The 19465-nt window shown below is 37.8% G+C and overlaps 8 protein-coding genes across 8 annotated transcripts; 6 read left to right on the top strand and 2 right to left on the bottom strand.

The window, feature by feature from the left end:
- Positions 1–116: 116 nt before the first annotated feature.
- On the top strand, positions 117–3440 carry INP53 (phosphatidylinositol-3-/phosphoinositide 5-phosphatase INP53; the record flags this gene model as incomplete). The annotated part of the gene is made up of 1 exon (NM_001183528.3): positions 117–3440. The coding sequence occupies one exon, from the start codon at positions 117–119 to the stop codon at positions 3438–3440; it is 3324 nt and encodes a 1107-aa protein (NP_014752.3).
- A 339-nt stretch (positions 3441–3779) lies between these two features.
- Positions 3780–5087, top strand: TFC7 (transcription factor TFIIIC subunit TFC7; the record flags this gene model as incomplete). Its single annotated transcript, NM_001183529.1, has 1 exon — positions 3780–5087. One exon carries the CDS (start codon positions 3780–3782, stop codon positions 5085–5087), a length of 1308 nt encoding a protein of 435 aa, NP_014753.1.
- Positions 5088–5267: 180 nt separating this feature from the next.
- On the top strand, positions 5268–5966 carry YOR111W (nucleotide diphosphatase; the record flags this gene model as incomplete). The annotated part of the gene is made up of 1 exon (NM_001183530.3): positions 5268–5966. One exon carries the CDS (start codon positions 5268–5270, stop codon positions 5964–5966), a length of 699 nt encoding a protein of 232 aa, NP_014754.3.
- A 380-nt stretch (positions 5967–6346) lies between these two features.
- Positions 6347–8632, top strand: CEX1 (COPI-interacting protein CEX1; the record flags this gene model as incomplete). Its single annotated transcript, NM_001183531.1, has 1 exon — positions 6347–8632. The coding sequence occupies one exon, from the start codon at positions 6347–6349 to the stop codon at positions 8630–8632; it is 2286 nt and encodes a 761-aa protein (NP_014755.1).
- A 281-nt stretch (positions 8633–8913) lies between these two features.
- Positions 8914–11658, top strand: AZF1 (Azf1p; the record flags this gene model as incomplete). Its single annotated transcript, NM_001183532.3, has 1 exon — positions 8914–11658. The coding sequence occupies one exon, from the start codon at positions 8914–8916 to the stop codon at positions 11656–11658; it is 2745 nt and encodes a 914-aa protein (NP_014756.3).
- Positions 11659–12408: 750 nt separating this feature from the next.
- Positions 12409–13293, top strand: CIM1 (mitochondrial HMG-box protein CIM1; the record flags this gene model as incomplete). Its single annotated transcript, NM_001183533.1, has 1 exon — positions 12409–13293. One exon carries the CDS (start codon positions 12409–12411, stop codon positions 13291–13293), a length of 885 nt encoding a protein of 294 aa, NP_014757.1.
- Positions 13294–13497: 204 nt separating this feature from the next.
- TRS33 (Trs33p) lies at positions 13498–14304 on the bottom strand (the record flags this gene model as incomplete). Its single annotated transcript, NM_001183534.3, has 1 exon — positions 13498–14304. The coding sequence occupies one exon, from the start codon at positions 14302–14304 to the stop codon at positions 13498–13500; it is 807 nt and encodes a 268-aa protein (NP_014758.3).
- A 297-nt stretch (positions 14305–14601) lies between these two features.
- Positions 14602–18984, bottom strand: RPO31 (DNA-directed RNA polymerase III core subunit RPO31; the record flags this gene model as incomplete). Its single annotated transcript, NM_001183535.1, has 1 exon — positions 14602–18984. One exon carries the CDS (start codon positions 18982–18984, stop codon positions 14602–14604), a length of 4383 nt encoding a protein of 1460 aa, NP_014759.1.
- Positions 18985–19465: the final 481 nt, after the last annotated feature.

Consider the following 19465-nt stretch of genomic DNA (forward strand, 5'->3'; position numbering starts at 1 on the left):
TTGTGAAGGGAGAACAGTCAATATCCAATATCATATTAAGAAAGCTAGCAGTACCTTAAGAGGAAGAAAGAAAATAACTGGGGCGAAGAATATCTAGTTATCCACTCCTTCATAGAATGATTATCTTTGTTTCAGAAGAACCTGAAAGGAGGCTAGCCATTGTATCCAACTTGTATGCTCTTGTTCTTAAACCGGTTGGGAAAAAGCCATCTGATAAACCCCTTTGTGCCATTGAACTTCTTCAAAAAAATGATTTGAAAAAATATGGCTTCAAAAGACTTACATCACACGAAATTTTTGGTGTTATCGGACTCATTGAGGTTAATGGCCTGCTGTTTGTTGGTGCCATCACTGGGAAATCAAAAGTTGCACAGCCATGCCCAGGAGAGACTGTGAACAAAATTTTTGCTGTCGATTTTTTTTGTTTAAATGACAACAGTTGGGATTTTATTGAAATCGACTCCTCAGGTTATCCTGTGTTGCCGGAGACTGCTTCAACTGAATATCAAGACGCCTTGCCAAAACATCCATGCTATGAATTGAAGAAACTATTATCCAATGGATCTTTTTATTATAGTTCAGATTTTGATTTGACCTCAACCTTACAGCATCGTGGATATGGTCAGCATTCTTTGAGTACAGATACCTACGAAGAAGAATATATGTGGAACTCTTTTCTCATGCAAGAAATGATCACATACAGAGATCATTTGGACACAAATTTGAAACAAATCTTGGATGACGAGGGGTTTTTAACAACAGTTATCCGTGGATTTGCGGAAACTTTCGTCTCGTACGTTAAGAAGTTGAAAGTTGCTCTTACTATCATCTCGAAACAGAGCTGGAAAAGAGCAGGAACAAGATTTAATGCACGTGGTGTGGATGATGAGGCAAACGTTGCCAATTTCGTAGAAACGGAATTCATTATGTATTCTAGCCAATACTGTTATGCTTTTACACAGATTAGAGGCAGTATACCTGTATTCTGGGAGCAAGGTACCTCTTTAATCAATCCAAGAGTACAAATTACAAGATCATTTGAAGCCACCCAACCGGTATTTGACAAACATATCATGAAATCAGTGGAAAAGTACGGACCTGTGCATGTCGTTAATTTGTTATCAACGAAATCTTCTGAAATTGAACTTTCAAAACGATACAAGGAGCATTTAACTCATTCAAAAAAATTGAACTTCAACAAAGATATATTTTTGACAGAATTCGATTTTCATAAAGAAACTTCGCAAGAAGGCTTTTCCGGTGTCAGAAAACTCATTCCATTAATATTGGACTCTCTTTTATCTTCTGGCTATTATTCTTACGATGTTAGAGAAAAAAAGAACATATCTGAACAACATGGCATATTTAGGACCAACTGTTTAGATTGTTTGGATAGAACAAATTTAGCTCAGCAAATTATTTCTTTGGCTGCTTTTAGAACTTTTCTCGAAGATTTCCGATTGATTAGTTCAAATTCGTTCATCGACGATGATGATTTCGTTTCTAAACATAACACCCTGTGGGCTGATCACGGTGATCAAATTTCCCAAATATATACTGGTACTAATGCTTTGAAGTCCTCATTTTCAAGAAAAGGTAAAATGTCACTTGCTGGGGCATTATCAGACGCCACAAAATCGGTCAGCAGAATATATATTAACAATTTCATGGATAAAGAAAAGCAACAAAATATCGATACTTTGTTGGGAAGGTTACCGTATCAGAAAGCAGTGCAACTTTATGATCCCGTAAACGAATACGTAAGTACGAAATTACAAAGCATGTCTGATAAGTTCACATCAACCTCCAACATTAACTTGTTAATAGGATCATTCAATGTTAATGGCGCAACCAAAAAAGTTGATTTATCAAAGTGGTTATTTCCAATCGGTGAAAAATTTAAACCCGATATTGTTGTTTTAGGTCTTCAAGAAGTTATAGAACTATCTGCGGGTTCGATTTTGAACGCTGATTACTCGAAAAGCTCTTTCTGGGAAAACTTAGTGGGTGATTGCTTAAACCAGTATGATGATAAATATCTGTTGTTAAGAGTAGAGCAAATGACTTCTTTACTAATTTTATTTTTTGTTAAAGCAGACAAAGCTAAATACGTCAAACAAGTGGAGGGTGCTACTAAAAAAACTGGCTTTAGGGGTATGGCTGGGAATAAAGGTGCAGTGTCTATAAGATTTGAGTACGGTGCCACTTCATTTTGTTTTGTCAATTCTCATCTCGCAGCAGGAGCTACGAATGTCGAAGAACGTCGAAGTGATTACGAGAGCATAGTTAGAGGTATTACTTTCACTAGAACTAAGATGATTCCTCATCACGATTCGATTTTCTGGTTAGGTGACATGAATTATAGAATAAATCTACCGAACGAAGACGTCAGAAGAGAGTTGCTCAACCAAGAAGAAGGATATATCGATAAACTGTTGCATTTTGATCAACTTACCCTAGGTATTAATTCTGGCAGTGTATTTGAAGGCTTCAAAGAACCAACTCTCAAGTTCCGTCCAACATACAAGTATGATCCCGGGACAGGAACTTATGATTCTTCTGAAAAGGAAAGGACGCCGTCATGGACAGATAGAATTATTTATAAAGGGGAAAACTTACTTCCTTTATCTTATTCAGATGCTCCGATAATGATTAGCGACCATCGGCCAGTTTACGCAGCATATAGAGCAAAAATAACTTTTGTTGATGATAAAGAGAGACTATCTCTCAAGAAACGTTTATTCACAGAATACAAACAAGAGCATCCCGAAGAACCGGGTTCTCTGATATCGGATCTTCTCAGCCTTGATCTGGATAATAAGAGCACTGATGGATTCAAAAGCTCTTCTGAAAGTTCTCTACTTGATATTGATCCGATAATGGCACAACCGACAGCGTCCAGCGTTGCTTCTTCGTCACCTGTGTCTTCAGCATCGGCTTCACTACAACCTGTCAGAACTCAAAACAGTAGCCAGTCGCGTACCCCCATAAAGAAACCGGTATTGCGCCCCCCACCCCCACCTGCTCATAAATCTGTATCAGCACCTGCTCCTTCAACATCGAAGGAAAAATCACCAACACCACAGACCTCAACTGCATCGTTGTCATCTGTGACTAAAAATATACAGGAAAATAAACCATTGGCGCAAAATAGACGAATTCCACCACCAGGTTTTAGTCAAAATATATTAACTCCAAAAAGTACCAGTAACTTGGCTTCGCCTATGTCTTCTAAGGTTGATTTATATAATAGCGCGAGTGAATCTACACGTTCAGCCCAAGATGCAAGACAACAGACACCTACAGCATTTGCAGCATCAAGAGACGTCAATGGGCAGCCCGAAGCTTTGCTAGGTGATGAAAATCCAATTGAGCCAGAGGAAAAGGCCAAACTAAACCATATGACTTTAGACTCATGGCAGCCATTGACCCCAAAATGAGAATATGTTATCTTTGAAGTGTGGTTGTTGTTCCGTTTGTATCCCTTTAAATGAACGAAGAGAAACAAGGGGGCTAACCTGGCCAGGTTGTTTTATGTGATTTTATTTAGATAAATATTTATATAAATATTCAGTGAGAGAAAAGGAGTGCGTTAATAAGGCGCGCCGGGTTTAAAGCTGAAAAATAGGACACATTAATATATATACGTTAAATATTGGTGAATACTTATGGGCAAGGTGGAAGAGAATCTCTACTATCCATAAATCCTCAGTAGGCTTTCCCCTAATTACCTTCATTTTTCTACCTCAATAACATATTACTCCTTTTCAATACATTTTATGGTGGTGAACACGATATATATCGCAAGGCATGGATACAGATCCAACTGGCTTCCGGAGGGTCCATATCCTGACCCACTTACAGGAATTGATAGCGATGTTCCTTTAGCAGAACACGGAGTCCAGCAAGCCAAAGAGTTGGCCCATTACCTTTTGTCCTTGGATAATCAACCAGAGGCCGCCTTCGCTTCTCCATTTTATAGATGTCTTGAGACTGTACAACCGATAGCTAAGCTGTTAGAAATACCTGTTTATCTAGAAAGGGGTATCGGGGAATGGTATAGACCTGATAGAAAACCTGTTATTCCAGTACCTGCTGGATATGAGATACTAAGCAAATTTTTTCCAGGTGTCATTAGCCAAGAATGGGACTCTACATTAACACCAAATGAAAAGGGTGAGACAGAACAGGAGATGTATATGAGATTCAAAAAATTTTGGCCCTTATTTATTGAACGTGTAGAAAAGGAATATCCAAATGTTGAGTGCATACTGTTGGTCACACACGCTGCATCTAAGATTGCCCTTGGAATGAGCTTGCTGGGATACGATAATCCTCGGATGTCTTTGAATGAAAATGGTGATAAAATAAGAAGTGGTAGTTGCTCATTAGACAAATACGAAATTCTTAAAAAAAGCTACGATACTATAGATGAAACTGATGATCAAACATCCTTTACCTATATACCATTTAGTGACAGAAAATGGGTTTTAACGATGAATGGGAATACCGAGTTTTTGAGTAGTGGTGAAGAAATGAATTGGAATTTTGATTGTGTGGCAGAAGCTGGTTCAGATGCTGATATCAAAAAGAGACAAATGACAAAAAAAACCAGCTCACCAATACCAGAAGCAGATGATCAAACGGAAGTAGAAACCGTTTATATCAGTGTTGATATTCCCAGCGGCAATTACAAAGAGAGGACCGAGATAGCAAAGAGCGCAATTTTACAATATTCCGGTTTAGAAACAGATGCTCCGTTGTTTAGAATCGGAAATAGATTGTATGAGGGAAGCTGGGAGAGACTTGTTGGCACGGAGCTTGCTTTCCCAAATGCTGCACATGTACATAAAAAGACAGCCGGTCTACTATCACCGACTGAAGAGAATGAAACAACAAATGCTGGTCAAAGTAAAGGCTCATCGACTGCCAACGACCCAAACATACAAATACAAGAAGAAGACGTTGGACTACCGGATTCAACTAACACAAGTAGAGATCACACGGGAGATAAAGAAGAGGTTCAATCAGAAAAGATTTATAGAATAAAAGAGAGGATAGTGCTAAGCAATGTCCGCCCTATGTAATATGTATTTTGTAGCAGCAGCAACCTTATTTAAAGAACACAGGTGCATCTGCTTGTTTATTACCTTTCGTGTATTTTACCAGACGAAAAGCGTGAAGAGACGTAAGGGCAAAATAACCCAGTTGAACACAAGAAAGGAACATCTGACCGCATCAAAAAAAGAGCACATTCACCAAACGTAATGTCTGGAAATAGTCAACTGCCACCCGACGTAATCGGGTTTATATGTTCTAAGTATGATATCATTTTGGCCAGCACCTCTCCACGGAGGTATGAAATTTTACACGATATAATGGGAATCACCGATTTAAAAACAATGGTTTCTACTTTTGAAGAGAATCTTGATAAAATGAATTATTCTACCGATCCGATTGGATATGTGTGCGATACTAGCTGGCATAAAGCGCAGAATATAATCGAGATTTTGACAGATTACGAAGATGAAAACCCAAATGAAATTGATAAACCTAAGCTTATCATATGTGCAGACACAATTATTATAGATAAGAGTGGGAGAATCTACGAGAAGCCTAAAACAAAAGAGGTCCAAAAGAAGTTTTTAATGAAGTTTTGCTATGAAGATGATGAACCAGTTAACGTTGTCACCGCTGTGACTTTAATTAAATGGTACGGCAGAGAAAACTTTGAATTGGTACCATTCCGAGATGAAACCAAGGTATACTTTGATAACAAAATACCTTTGAGAATATTGGAAGAATATGTAGAAAGCGGAGATGGGCTGGAGGTTGGCGGTGGATTTAAAATACAAGGGCAAGGTGCTATTCTAATTGAAAAAATTGAAGGTGATTACTATAACGTAGTTGGTTTACCGCTCAATAAAACGTTCAAAGGACTCTATGCTGAGGCTAATTCCATATAACCTTCGTTTAGGTTTTCTTTGGTGTTGCTCAGTTAACTATGTTAATCTTTGCAACACCAGAAGAATGAGTGGAACGGATATTAAAGGCCACATTGGTGAATAGATACATGCGCTAAATAACACGGCTATTAACATTCTACGAGACAGTTTTTCGATTGATGGTAAAGAAAGTTTAAAGCAATACGCATTTTGAATTTCACGCTTTCGCGCACATCTTCTATTTTTTTCACCTTCAAAAAGGCCCTTTCTCTTTGTCTGTTTATATTATGATTATATTAAATATAAGTATCTTAAAAACAATAATATCGTCAAGTTATTTAGTCGAGAGTTTGACACTGTTACTATCGTTGCTTTTATTGGTGAACAAGTATCTGTAAGTGATGAATTTTTCCAGCATTTTCAAATCTATTTCGAATTTCCAGTTCCCATACACCATAGAGGAAACTGCAATCACTGAAACCGCCCTTTGGCAATGTTTCGATGGTACAAGGAAGGCAGATTCCTTGCCAGTAACAGTTTTTAAGGCAAAAAGATCTCCAGAAAATGAATCTTTAATTTTAAATGCTGTACACAAGAGCAAAATTTTGAAGATTCCAGGACTTTGTACGGTGCTGGAGACATTTGATTCCGACCCCCAATCCACATTTATTGTTACCGAACGAGTAGTTCCATTTCCTTGGGATAATCTAGGCTCTTTATCTCAAAACAAATTTGGTGTTGAATTAGGAATATCACAATTATTGGCAACTTTAGGATTTTTAAAAAACTTTGTCCTTGGTACGCTTTCTAAAGATTCTGTTTTTATCAATATTAAGGGAGAGTGGGTACTATTTGGGCTAGAACTTTGTTCAAGCAAAGAAGGATTAAGTGCGTTTGAATTTGCCAGTAGAGCGAGGTCATATTACAACATAATTGGCTCACAGTTGCCCTGTGAAGATCCGAATACAATTGATTCAATGGGGTTAGGATTGTTGATAAAGAGCCTTATGGCTCCTTCTTGTCTGCCCAAAGATTGGATTGTCAATGTAAATATGATTTCAGATGGAAAGATAACAATCGAAAACTTCAGAAAAAGGCTAGAAAATACAGAAACTTGGCGTTCTAATCCTTTGATAAACTTTTATCAAGAATTGAGGGAGTTGCATATAAAGGACCCACAGGGAAAATTGGTTGTGATGTCAAACTTGGAAAATTTGTATTTAGAGTCAAGAGAGATTTTCCGTAATTTAACGCCTGGAATGATAGAAAATTTTATTATTCCAGAGCTTTGTGAAATTATAAAATTATTAATGACACAAAGCATCAGTAGTGCTGCCAGCCCTATAGGCATGAACTTCAACGCATCACATAAACTAGTACCATTCTTAGCGATTGTTTTAGACCTAACTTCTGAAACGAACACCTTTCCAGTTGGTTTCAACGACCTTATCACCCAAAGTTTTAAACTGCCAGATAGGCAAGTAAGATTTCTTTTACTAATATACCTACCCAAATTAATAGGTCCATTGAGCAAATCAGAGATCTCCAGTAGGATATATCCACATTTTATCCAAGGTCTGACCGACTCTGATGCCACTCTTAGATTACAAACACTGAAGACAATTCCATGCATTGTGTCATGTTTAACAGAGAGACAACTGAATAATGAGCTACTGAGGTTTCTCGCAAAAACACAGGTTGATTCTGACGTTGAAATCCGAACATGGACAGTCATCATAATAAGTAAAATCTCAACCATATTATCAACGTCAGTTGGTAATCGCTCGAATATTTTAGCTACGGCGTTCACAAAATCTTTGAAAGATCCTCAAGTAAAACCAAGATTGGCTGCTCTTTATGGGCTTGAGAAGTCGATTGAGCTGTTTGATGTGAACACAATCGCCAACAAAATTTTAACAGTCATTGCCCCTGGTTTATTAGATAAAAGTCCCATAGTAAGAGGCAGAGCCAAAATCCTGTTCGAAGAATATCTGGAAAAATTGGAAAAAGAAGCCCAACTTATTCAAACAAACGATAGTACTGCAGATTCGGAAGATGTGAAAGATATTGATTTTGAGAATTACGGTTGTGATGAAGAGGATATGAATAAAGAAGACAATTTGTTAGCCGCACAATTTTTAAATAATTTACGTTTAAATTCTCCCTCAGCAACAACACCAAGTAACATTACCGAGAGCGAAATTGATTCCGCCCAGGATGGAAGTGGATGGGACGACCTCAGCGATACCGATGGCTTTATTACAAATGGTACCACAGAATCCTTCGATGAAACAACAAACCCTGTAACAACCGCAAGCACCCCAAAATTATTCGGAAAACCTATTAAAATTAATAAAAGTTGGAATGATGAGTTGAATGATGATGGCTGGATTCAAGATGAAAGCGGCCCATCAAAGGTGCCTCAAAAACACACAAGGCCACAAAATTCAACGTTGGCAAAATCCATCGCTCCTAGCTCAAGGCTTTCTATCAAGAAGAAGAAAACAACGATCCTAGCACCAAGAAACATTGCTAGTAACTCTACTGTTACCACCAAATCGTCACTGTCCAATAAAACTGCAAGAAGTAAGCCTATAAGTAGTATCCGCGGCTCGGTAACCAAGAAAGGAAATGTTGACGGCTGGGATGATGATGGGGATTCAGACTCCTGGGATACGAATTGGTGATCCCAAGACTTATATAGCCCTACGTATTGTAGAAGGATATATTCAGTGTTAATCGTTATTTAGAAACATTACGCCCGTGCCCCGCGATTTCGCTTCTTTGAGAAGTGGAGGAAAAGAAGGGTCCCTTTAATTCCAGTAGAAATGAAGCATAAGCAAGAAGAGTCATCAGAAAAGGGAACCTTGTAGTACTATAGATGGTCCCACAGAGAAATTAATTGGGACAAAAACAGCTACACAAGCGATATACTTCAAAAGATTCAGATATTGAAAAATTACCAGCCATGCCTCCTCCAACTGCACAGTTCATGGGCCCTACGCAGGCGGGACAAAATGAAAGCCAAAATCAATCATCAGGCGAAGCTGGGGAGCAAAACCAGGAGCATGGGCAAGGCCCTACTCCTATTCTTAATCAAAGTCAACCGGCTTCTTCTCAACCGCAACATCAACAACAAAGGAATGAGTCGATTTCATATTATACAAATTTCAACCAGCCACGATATTCCACGGACGCCTCTATCAACTCATTCTTGAACATATCTGATAACGTACCAGTAACAAGTACAGGAGGACCTAGTTCTGGCGGCGCCTATTCCAATCTTCCACGATTATCCACTTCAAGTACACATCAACCGCCAGACCTGTCGCAAATCGGACGCGGCTTTTCCATTGTAAACAACCTCTTCCCACAACAACAGCAGCTTCAAAATCAGCATCGGCAACAGCAGCAACAACAACAACAGCAGTCGCACCAGCAGCCTCCCTTCAAGACCCCTTCATTTTCGACGGGATTAACGGGAAGTTCTTCTCAATATCAATTTTTACCAAGAAATGATAATACTTCGCAGCCACCTTCAAAAAGAAACTCTGTTTATCTTGGACCTAATGATGGGCCTGATTTTGAATTTTTCAGTATGCAGCAGTCACAGCAACCGCAGTTCCAGCCTAGCAGTAGAAGAGAATCAAACTCTATGAGACCTCCACTGTTAATACCTGCAGCAACTACTAAAAGCCAGTCCAATGGCACCAATAATAGTGGGAATATGAACACAAATGCAGATTATGAATCATTTTTTAATACTGGTACAAACAACAGTAATTCTAATCAGAACCCGTACTTTTTGAGTTCAAGAAATAATTCTTTGAAGTTTAATCCTGAAGATTTCGATTTTCAATTCAAAAGGCGGAATTCTTTTGTTAGAGGTACTTTGGACCATAGCAGCCAAAATGCGTTTATACCTGAATCAAGATTAAACTCACTATCCGTTAACAACAAAGCTAATGGTGATCCTGTCGCGGATAATGTTACCAATAACATGAAAGGAAAAAGTAATGAAGTTGACAATGATGATGGCAATGACAGTAGCAATAACAATAACAACAACAACAACAACAACAACAATGAAAACAACAATGACAACAATAATGATAATAACGACAATAGTATTAATTCCGCCACCAGTACTAATATCCCAAACCAAGAGGACCATAGCCTTGCTTCTACCGATACCACAAGCAATAGTAGGAAAGATCTAAAAGAAATAGAACAAAGACTTCGAAAACATTTGAATGATGAGGATAATTACTCTAGTGCTATATCAAGACCATTGGATAAAAACGACGTAATTGAAGGCAGTGAGGGATTGAACAAACATATAGACGAGTCTGGTATGCAACCTAATATTATCAAGAAAAGGAAAAAGGATGATTCTACTGTGTACGTCAAGAATGAGATGCCCCGTACTGATCCCCCGATGAGTAAAGACAATTCTACTTCTGCTGAAGGAGCAGCAATGGCAAACTTTTCTGGTAAAGAACCTCCTATACCTGACATAAGTTCAGTAAGTGATGATGCTACTAACCTGATAGGTGCAACAAAGGTCGACCAACTAATGTTGATTATTCAAGCAAGAAAGAAAGGTTTCACGGAGAAAGTAAATACCACTCAAGATGGAGACTTACTGTTTAACCAAACGATGGACATTTTACCACCTAAAAGCGAACTAGTAGGTGGTGTGGAGAAACCAAAAGGCACACAAAATACACGAGCAGTTAAAAAACATGAATGTCCCTATTGTCATCGGCTTTTTTCGCAAGCGACTCATCTGGAGGTTCACGTTCGTTCTCATATAGGGTACAAACCATTCGTTTGTGATTATTGTGGCAAACGTTTTACTCAGGGTGGGAACTTAAGAACTCATGAACGACTACACACAGGTGAAAAACCGTATTCATGTGATATTTGTGATAAAAAATTTTCTAGGAAAGGGAACTTAGCTGCTCACTTGGTTACTCACCAAAAATTGAAACCATTTGTTTGCAAGCTTGAAAACTGCAACAAGACCTTCACTCAACTAGGAAATATGAAGGCCCATCAAAATAGATTTCATAAGGAAACATTAAATGCCTTAACGGCAAAATTAGCTGAGATGAATCCATCTGAGAATATTCCACTTGAAGAGCGGCAACTTTTGGAGTACTTTGCGTCCATTTATAAAAATTCAAACAGGGGAATTAAAGGTAGAGGAAAAGGTGTAGGAACCAAAAAATCAACAATTTCCTCACCAGAAAACCATCCTGCGAGCACAATTTTGAATCCAAATACAAATGCAAATAATGCTATTGCTAATGATTCTGAAAATAACGGCAACCCTGAAGGTAACATTGACAGCAGTAGTAACAGCAATCCGGGCTCACATAGTATGATTTCGCCGACGCAAAAAGACATGGGTACGTTGCAATCACAATTTATCCAAAATAATTTTAACAATTCTGTGAACAGTTCGAATCCGTCCAACCAACCAATCATAAACTACAATTACACCACACTTCCTCATTCTAGATTAGGAAGTAGTAGTTCCAGCAATACCAACAATAATAACAGCAACTTTTCGGTAGGTGCAGCTCCGGGTGTATTAATGGCGCCAACCACCAATAATGACTTCAGTTTCAACTTGGATCAATCTAATGATAATGAAAGATCTCAACAAGAACAAGTGAGATTTAAGAACATTAATTACAAAAGCTAGCAGGCCTTAGAGGCACTACCTTTTTTTTTTTTTCGAGTTTCTACACCGTAGTATCTGATTTCATAGTGGTATTCGTCAAACTTAACCCACAAGTGTCACTTTTCCTTTCTTTTTTTCTTTTTCTTGAAGAACTGCATGGTTTTCTAGCTCTTTTTCACTTTTTTGAGGTTTTATTTATCTTGTATTCTTTTTTTCTATTATTTTAAAGGTTCAATTTCTATCGACGGTTTTTTTAATTATATATATATATATATATATATATGTATATAATGAATGTGTAATATTCCAAGTATACGTACCTTGGGTTTATATTTTTTAACTTGTATATTCTTTTACGATAAAATTTCTTCCAATTAACATCCCAGGCCTTGCTTCAATTTATCAATTGGTATATTAACTTTCAACACATTTTGTTTTTGTTTTTATTTTTGTTTTTTTTATTTTTTTTTTTTTTTCGCGTTTCGTGCTTTAATGAAACATGTGAAGTGTTTCGCAATGACTAAGTAGCCTCCACAGATGATCAGCAGGTATTGTACTTTATCACACCAGTTATACTACCTTCTGTGTTATTGATCTATTGCAGTTTTATAGAGTGATCTGTCCAAAGATTCTTTTCAAGAATCACCATTTTTCTAATTAAATTATCTTGGATATCTCCCGGACGTACCCCTTGAGGCCTATCAAACCCTTTTGGCTGATCTGATCATAAAGGACCTAACAACATTACCACAGAAACCATAAAACATTCGAATGAAGGCTACTTTACTGTTGAAGGCCCAGCTCTCACCTGTTAGCTATACGACGAAGAAATCTTTCCAAAGGCAACTCAATCGCACTCCATACACTGCTTTTCAATACTTCTTCCAACTTGAAGTCCAAAAGTTACATAACGTCTCGAAGTATGAGGATATTATAAATCACGTAAGAGGGAATAGCAATTTTAAAAGATTTGCAAGGAATGAATGGGATAGCATGTCATTGACTAAGAAAAGACTTTACTATGCATCCTTTTGCCAGTCAATGGATATTGACATTTTGAATGTCAGTAAAATTGAACTTGCCAAAAGATTAGAAATTCCCATACCAGCAATGAGTGAATATTTGTTATTTAGAAATAAGTTCAAGGTAAAATTTGACTCTCATTGCAGCTCCTTGGAGCGTAAAGATCGTAAAAGTGTTCCACGACCCTCTATTACTAGGAAGGTTGCAACTACAGAAATATGTTCAAAAAGCCGTAGCAACACACCCGTCGGTAAAATCAACCCCCGGAAACGATTAGTGGCATTGAAAAGGATTTCCCGTTCAGAGAACACTGCAAAAAATCATTCCCATGAGGCTCAAAATTACCTTTATGATTATATGAAAAGGTTTCAACAAATGTGCAAAGAATGCCGGTATGCTTGGAACGAAGAGGTTGACTATGACCAGAAACTAGAAATTAGAAAAAAATTACAGGTATGGAGGGCAAAATTTGAGGAAATGATGGATAACGAGATACAAATATTACAAAAAAACATGGATATCATGTCAAAGTTTGGTCTCAGAAGTGAGTCCTATCTTACAGCAGCGAATCACGATACAAATACACAACCAAATAATATTCTTCCCATGACGTACCTACTAAAAAAGAAATGACAATAGACTTTTAGGGCTTTAAGAAGAGTCCACGAAAGCACTTCACTATCATAAAGACTATATGTACCTTGATCAAAGAAATTATTGTCAAGATTTTATAGTAAGGGTATTATTTTGAAAACGGAGTCACCTGTTCTTTTATATACACACTTATATCTATCTATATGTCGATGTACATTCTTAGAACAAAAATCTGTCGGACCTTTACTGCGGCATTGTGACTTGAACATGGAAGCTAACTCCCTTGGGAAAAGCTGTTTTAGGCCTATCTGTTGGCCTGTCGATAAAAGACGCCAAGCAAATGACCTCTTCAGATGAATAACCTAAGGAAGACAACACGCCTCTAATAATTCCCACAGGTATCTCCAAAAACGGTTCTATCATTTTTAACTCCTCGTTTTTTGCATCTTCCTCCAAAGAAAATGATTGAATAGGTCGATAGTCATAATCAAGAAGGTAAAAGGTTCCTCTGTGGTTTGTTTTTAAATTATCGATCTGTTTACCAAATATTTGTTTCCAGACATCCCTACAAATGAACTTCATTATTAATAGAAGGTCCATTTCCTTGAATTTTAAATTTGGGTTGTTAGAAAATATCAATAACTCTGACAGCTTCAATCCGATTTGAAACCCAATATTCCTCAGTCTTGCTAAAACCTTTTCTTTTTCCTCTTCATCCGCCTTATACAGCTCATGTATCAAGTTATGAGAACGTATGATATCTACTGTATGATGTTCCTCTATCTTCAGTCTCTTTATCATATTGTTGATGTTACCATTTTCGGAAGTTACATTGCTATCAGAACTGATAACATCGCCTGATATTTGCCTCTCAATGCCCATAGCTAGAGGAACCATCTCGTTCAACAGCATCTGATACACAGATTGACTTACTTTTGGTAATGAATTCTCAAAAATTTGATATTGCTGTTGTGCTCTTTGTTGTTCCGTTAGTGGACCTTGTGGAGAAGATTGGGGATGTCCTACATTATTACTATGTGTAGAGGACATAATTGTTTATCTTCCAACTTTATAACCGGTGTATGTTTTCTTTTATGGCATGAGGTCTTCACTCTCAGCTTGTGAGTGCATACCAGATTCCAAAATATTTAGCATTTTTGGTCTCAAAACGTTGACGCGAGTTTTTGAAAACGATACGCTGGTTCTACTAATGTGAAGAAAGCAAATTTCTTATAAGTAAATTTTGTTTCATGGTTTTTATCATGTAGTTTTATATGTATAAATACGTTAAATGACTGTGGTAGAAAAATAATACAAATGCTATAAAAAAGTTTAAAAACGACTACTTTAGTTCGCTTTTAAAGCTGCCTCATTTGAGAGACTTTCAAATAGACATCGCTTAGGAACCAGATCCTTTTCAGATATATTAGTACCTTTAACAACTTTAAAGGAACCGGTACCGATCGACATCGTTTGACCCAAAATAATACATTCAGAAACACCTTCAACAGCGTCCTTTTTCATATAAAAGGCCGCATCGAATAAATGGTCAGTTGTCTTTTCGAAGGAGGCTAGCTGCAAAACAGAGTCCCTCATTTTACTCAAACCAAATCTTGTAATACCCAACACTTCACCCTTATATGTCATCACATCACCTAATAGTTGGATATGACGTGGATCGACACTCATACCGTGATTACTCATGGTATAGTTAATTTCTCTAATAATGCTATATCTTGCAGCTTCGATACCCAAAACGGAAAAGACTTCTAAAACATGGTTAGTTGTAGTTCTAGAACCAATGACACCATCTGTACACATCACATCTCGCAGGCCGTAACCTTCAACCAATAATTCCCTCTTGCCGTCATCGCGAATATTAATAACCGCACGAGAAATATCAGGTAAACCTTTAACAACAACATCAGGAAGCGCACGACGTAACTGTTGCATTCGGTAAAAAACATCATTCTCACTTGGTTCTTTCGCAGATGTAGATATCGATTTTGCTTTGTACCCTTCTGGGAATACGTTGATTGCAATTCGATCTTTACCAATAATATTGACATCAGAGGCTTGTATTTTCAATTTAGAAGCCCTGGTTATAGCAACCGCGATATCTTCTATGGTCAACTCCAATTGTAGTTTATCAATCGTACCTAAATCAATACGCACTTGAATGAAAGACAAGTTGTCTTTGTAAACATCTTGGACATAGAAAGCTACGTCAGATAGCAGTGTCTTTTCCACTCTACCTTTAACAACCCTAGCAGCCCTTTCATCGTTATCATTTACTAATACAGCATTTATAATAGGTGTAGAAATGACCTTGGAAGCATTGATAATTTCTTTGATACGAGGAACACCTAATGTAACATTCATGGAAGCCACACCTGCAAAATGAAAGGTCTTCAATGTCATTTGTGTACCTGGTTCACCAATGGATTGAGCACCAATAGCACCAATAGCAGTACCTGGCTCCAGTCTTGCCTTACGATATTTGAAAAGAGCAATTTCTAAAAACTTTCTCACCGATTTTTCACTGATTCTATAAAGTTGGCTTACAGATGTTTTAACATTATCAGGAACGGTTTCATCTGGATCAATACCTTGTAATTCTTTTGCAGGAGGTTCTAATAGGCCTAACATTCCCCTGGACTTTCTTAAATTAGCCAAAGCAGTTGCTTTGCCATTAATATATTCTCTTAAGGAATGGTAAAAATCTCTCTCGGCATCATACTGATCCACATATTCCGCTTTATTCAAGTCTTCCCTTTTCACTAAACATCCACTATTATCATATCTGACCAACCTTTCCTCCAATGGTCCTAATATTTCGTTTGCAGTTTCCATAATTGCATAGGGTAGTAAGCCCTTATCTTGGTTATTAAAAGTAATATTGTATGCATGGTCCCAACTTCTATTGAAATTGACCGGTTGTGCATTACCTTCCATTTCCAGAGGATCCAACCCGTCACCACCATATGTGAATTGGACGATACCGTTGGCTGAAGTTCTGACCGTATTGTCATACTGACAAGAAAGATCTTCTAAAGACTTCATTAATCTACGAGACATGTAACCAGTCTCTGCGGTTTTAACAGCTGTGTCAACTAAACCTTCACGACCCGAAATAGCATGGAACAGAAATTCTGGGGGAGATAAGCCTGAAAAGAAAGAATTTCTTACAAAACCTTTGGATTGGGGTGTTTTCGAATTCTTGGGGAAATGCGGTAACGAACGATCTTGAAAACCATCCGGAACACGATTACCAGAAATAATTTGTTGACCAACGACAGCCACCATCTGTGAAACATTTAATGTGGAACCTTTAGAACCACAAGTAGCCATAATTAATGGTGCATTCCAATTATCTAATTCATTAATACAAACATCACCAACTTCTTCTCTGACTTTAGATAGAAGCCCACCAATCTTAGCTTCCAATGTTTGTTCTTCATTGCAACCAGGTTGTGTTTCTAATTCACCTTTATTGAATAATGTGATCAATTCGTCACACTTATGGTATGCAATTTCGACTAGTTCTTCCTTCTTTTGCTTCAAATCATCAGCAGGTGTGACATCATTAATACCAATAGAAAACCCTCTATTACCTAAGAACCTAGCACATAGTTTTGCCATTCTATTCATAGCATTAGCGGCTTCTTGTGGGCCGTAATCTCTTAATATCGTATAAAACACAGAATGCTTCTTACCATCACCTAGAACAGACTTGTCCATCACCCCACTTAAAATTTGAGAGCCTCTAATAATTACAAACCCGTCGTTTTGTGACATTTCATTTGGTAGGGATTTTGATTTTGGAGGGACAAAGACTTTGTTCTTCGCGTCTAAGTTTATCACAACTGGGGAATTGTGATTTGGTTTTATCAAAAGTGAAAAAACTTGTTTACCGGTCCATAAGTAATACGGTTTCATGATAGCAGGAGGTGGTATGTCAAAGTGCTCGATACCGTCAGACATCATAGACAATAGTTGAGTTAATGTAGCACGATCATAGAAAGAATCCTTATGTGATATTAAATATGAACCAGTTATGAAATCTTGAGTAGCCGCAATAATAGGTTCACCTGACTTAGGTGTTAATAAGTTATTTTTCACACCCATTAAATTGATAGCTTCTGCACGAGCCTCTTCGGTTTGTGGAACATGCAAATTCATTTCGTCACCGTCGAAGTCAGCGTTATAAGGTGTGCAAACACATTCATTTAATCTAAAGGTTCTCCAAGGACGAATCTTAGCATAATGCGATAAAATTGATAATCTATGCAAAGATGGTTGACGGTTGAATAGGACCACATCACCGTCTTCTAAATGTCTTTCGACGACATCACCAATTTGTAAATTTTTGGCTAACTTCATACGATCACCATATCTTAGGTTTCTTCTTGCATCTTCGTTTCTTTTCAGTAAATAGTTCGCCCCAGGATGGACATTGGGTCCATTTACAATTAATTCTTGTAATTTATGTCTATTATACCTTGTTACCTTTTCGGGATACGTCAAGACTTTTGCAACACGATCTGGGACAGCAACCTCGTCAATGGACAAGTTTGGGTCCGGAGAAATAACAGTTCTACCAGAAAAATCGACACGCTTACCAGACAAATTACCCCTGAATCGACCTTGTTTACCCTTTAGTCTTTGGCAGAACCCTCTAATTGGTTTCACTTTTCCGCCGCCATTGGATGAACCTGGTAGCATCGCAGGATTGACTGAGTCTGAGTTGATGTACATTGCAACAGTCAGTTGTAAGTAATCCCAATGTTCCATCATATTGTTAATGGAAATACCCTTGTCAAGACCGGCTTTGATTAAAGACGAAGTCCAAACTATTTCCGTAAGCTTTACTGTCAAGTCATCTTCGTTAGATGCTGGAGAGTCTTGCATCATAACGGAAGGCCTTATACAAACCGGAGGTGCGGGTAAATATCTCCATATGTAAGTCTCTGGTCTACCAGAGGGAACTGTTGCATCTATACCAAGCAGCTCACAATCTGCAGACTTAATTTGCTTGAAAAGATTTAAAGTTTTCAGTGGATTTAAATCATCCATACAACGTTTCACATAACGCTCTAGTTCTGGATTATGAGCAAGAACTTCCTTCCATTCTCCCACCCAAATATCCTTTTCAGGAGCGGACTTTTTACCTACCCAACGAAATGTATCATGGATAATCTTCAACGCGGCTGAACCAGCACCAGCAGCGGCTTTTTTCACGACACCATTAAGAGCACCACAATGCAGACACCTTCTTTGCTTTTTACATTGGTCCAAAATCTTCTTCAATATACCCATACGTCTTAAATTATCTACGCCTGGACGACGAAGTTCATGCAAAAATTGTCTTTTATCTGTTTCTGATAACAATATGGCAGAACAGTTTTTACAGATACCTTGCAGTATTTGAATGGTGGCTTTGAAGTACCCAATGTGGAAAACAGGCAAAGCTAATTTTAAGTGACCAAAATGGCCATGACACGATGCCAAGTTGCCGTGACAGGTTGCACATTCAAGACTGGAGGAAGAGACACCCATCTTGGGGTCTAAAGCACCGTTCGCCTTAGGAGCACGATCTTTTTCTAAATCGAAGAGATCTCTTGTAGACACTTCCACTTCAGACTGGGCGACAATATCGGCAGCGCTTAAAGCGCTAAATTCCAGCCCTTTAATCCTTTTCGGGGTTTCACTTACAACGACTTCCTTCATCGAATTCTTCGAAATTGCGGGACTCGCTTACAGTTTTGGAGAAAGCAGATAGTATTGAACACAATAAAGGAACAACTATGTAACCAACCAGTGATGAGTTTAAAAATTTAGTGCAGATGGAAAAGAAAAAAATGATCTAGTATACTGTCTGCAATCAACAAAAACTCTAGCCACAACAAACTAAGCAATCTTCCCCAAATCAACGATATTGTACGATTAATATATGCAAAGAATAGTAAGGTAAGCTATAGTAAAAGGGCAAGTTTAACCTCTTCTGTTATTTGATCTGGTGATGAGTTCTGCCAGAAGAGCCTGTGCAATAATTTTGCAAAAAAAATGGCAAATTTCGTGAAACACGATATTCACGTATATAGTGATGATAATAAGCATGCTATATATCAGTAGTATGTATTTTGCAGCTTCTACTTTCTGCAATGTGATGCCGTTGGCATTGAGATTCCAACGAATATACACAGATGCC

This window comes from Saccharomyces cerevisiae, chromosome XV, assembly GCF_000146045.2.
Source record: "Saccharomyces cerevisiae S288C chromosome XV, complete sequence".
Lineage (NCBI taxonomy): Eukaryota > Fungi > Ascomycota > Saccharomycetes > Saccharomycetales > Saccharomycetaceae > Saccharomyces > Saccharomyces cerevisiae.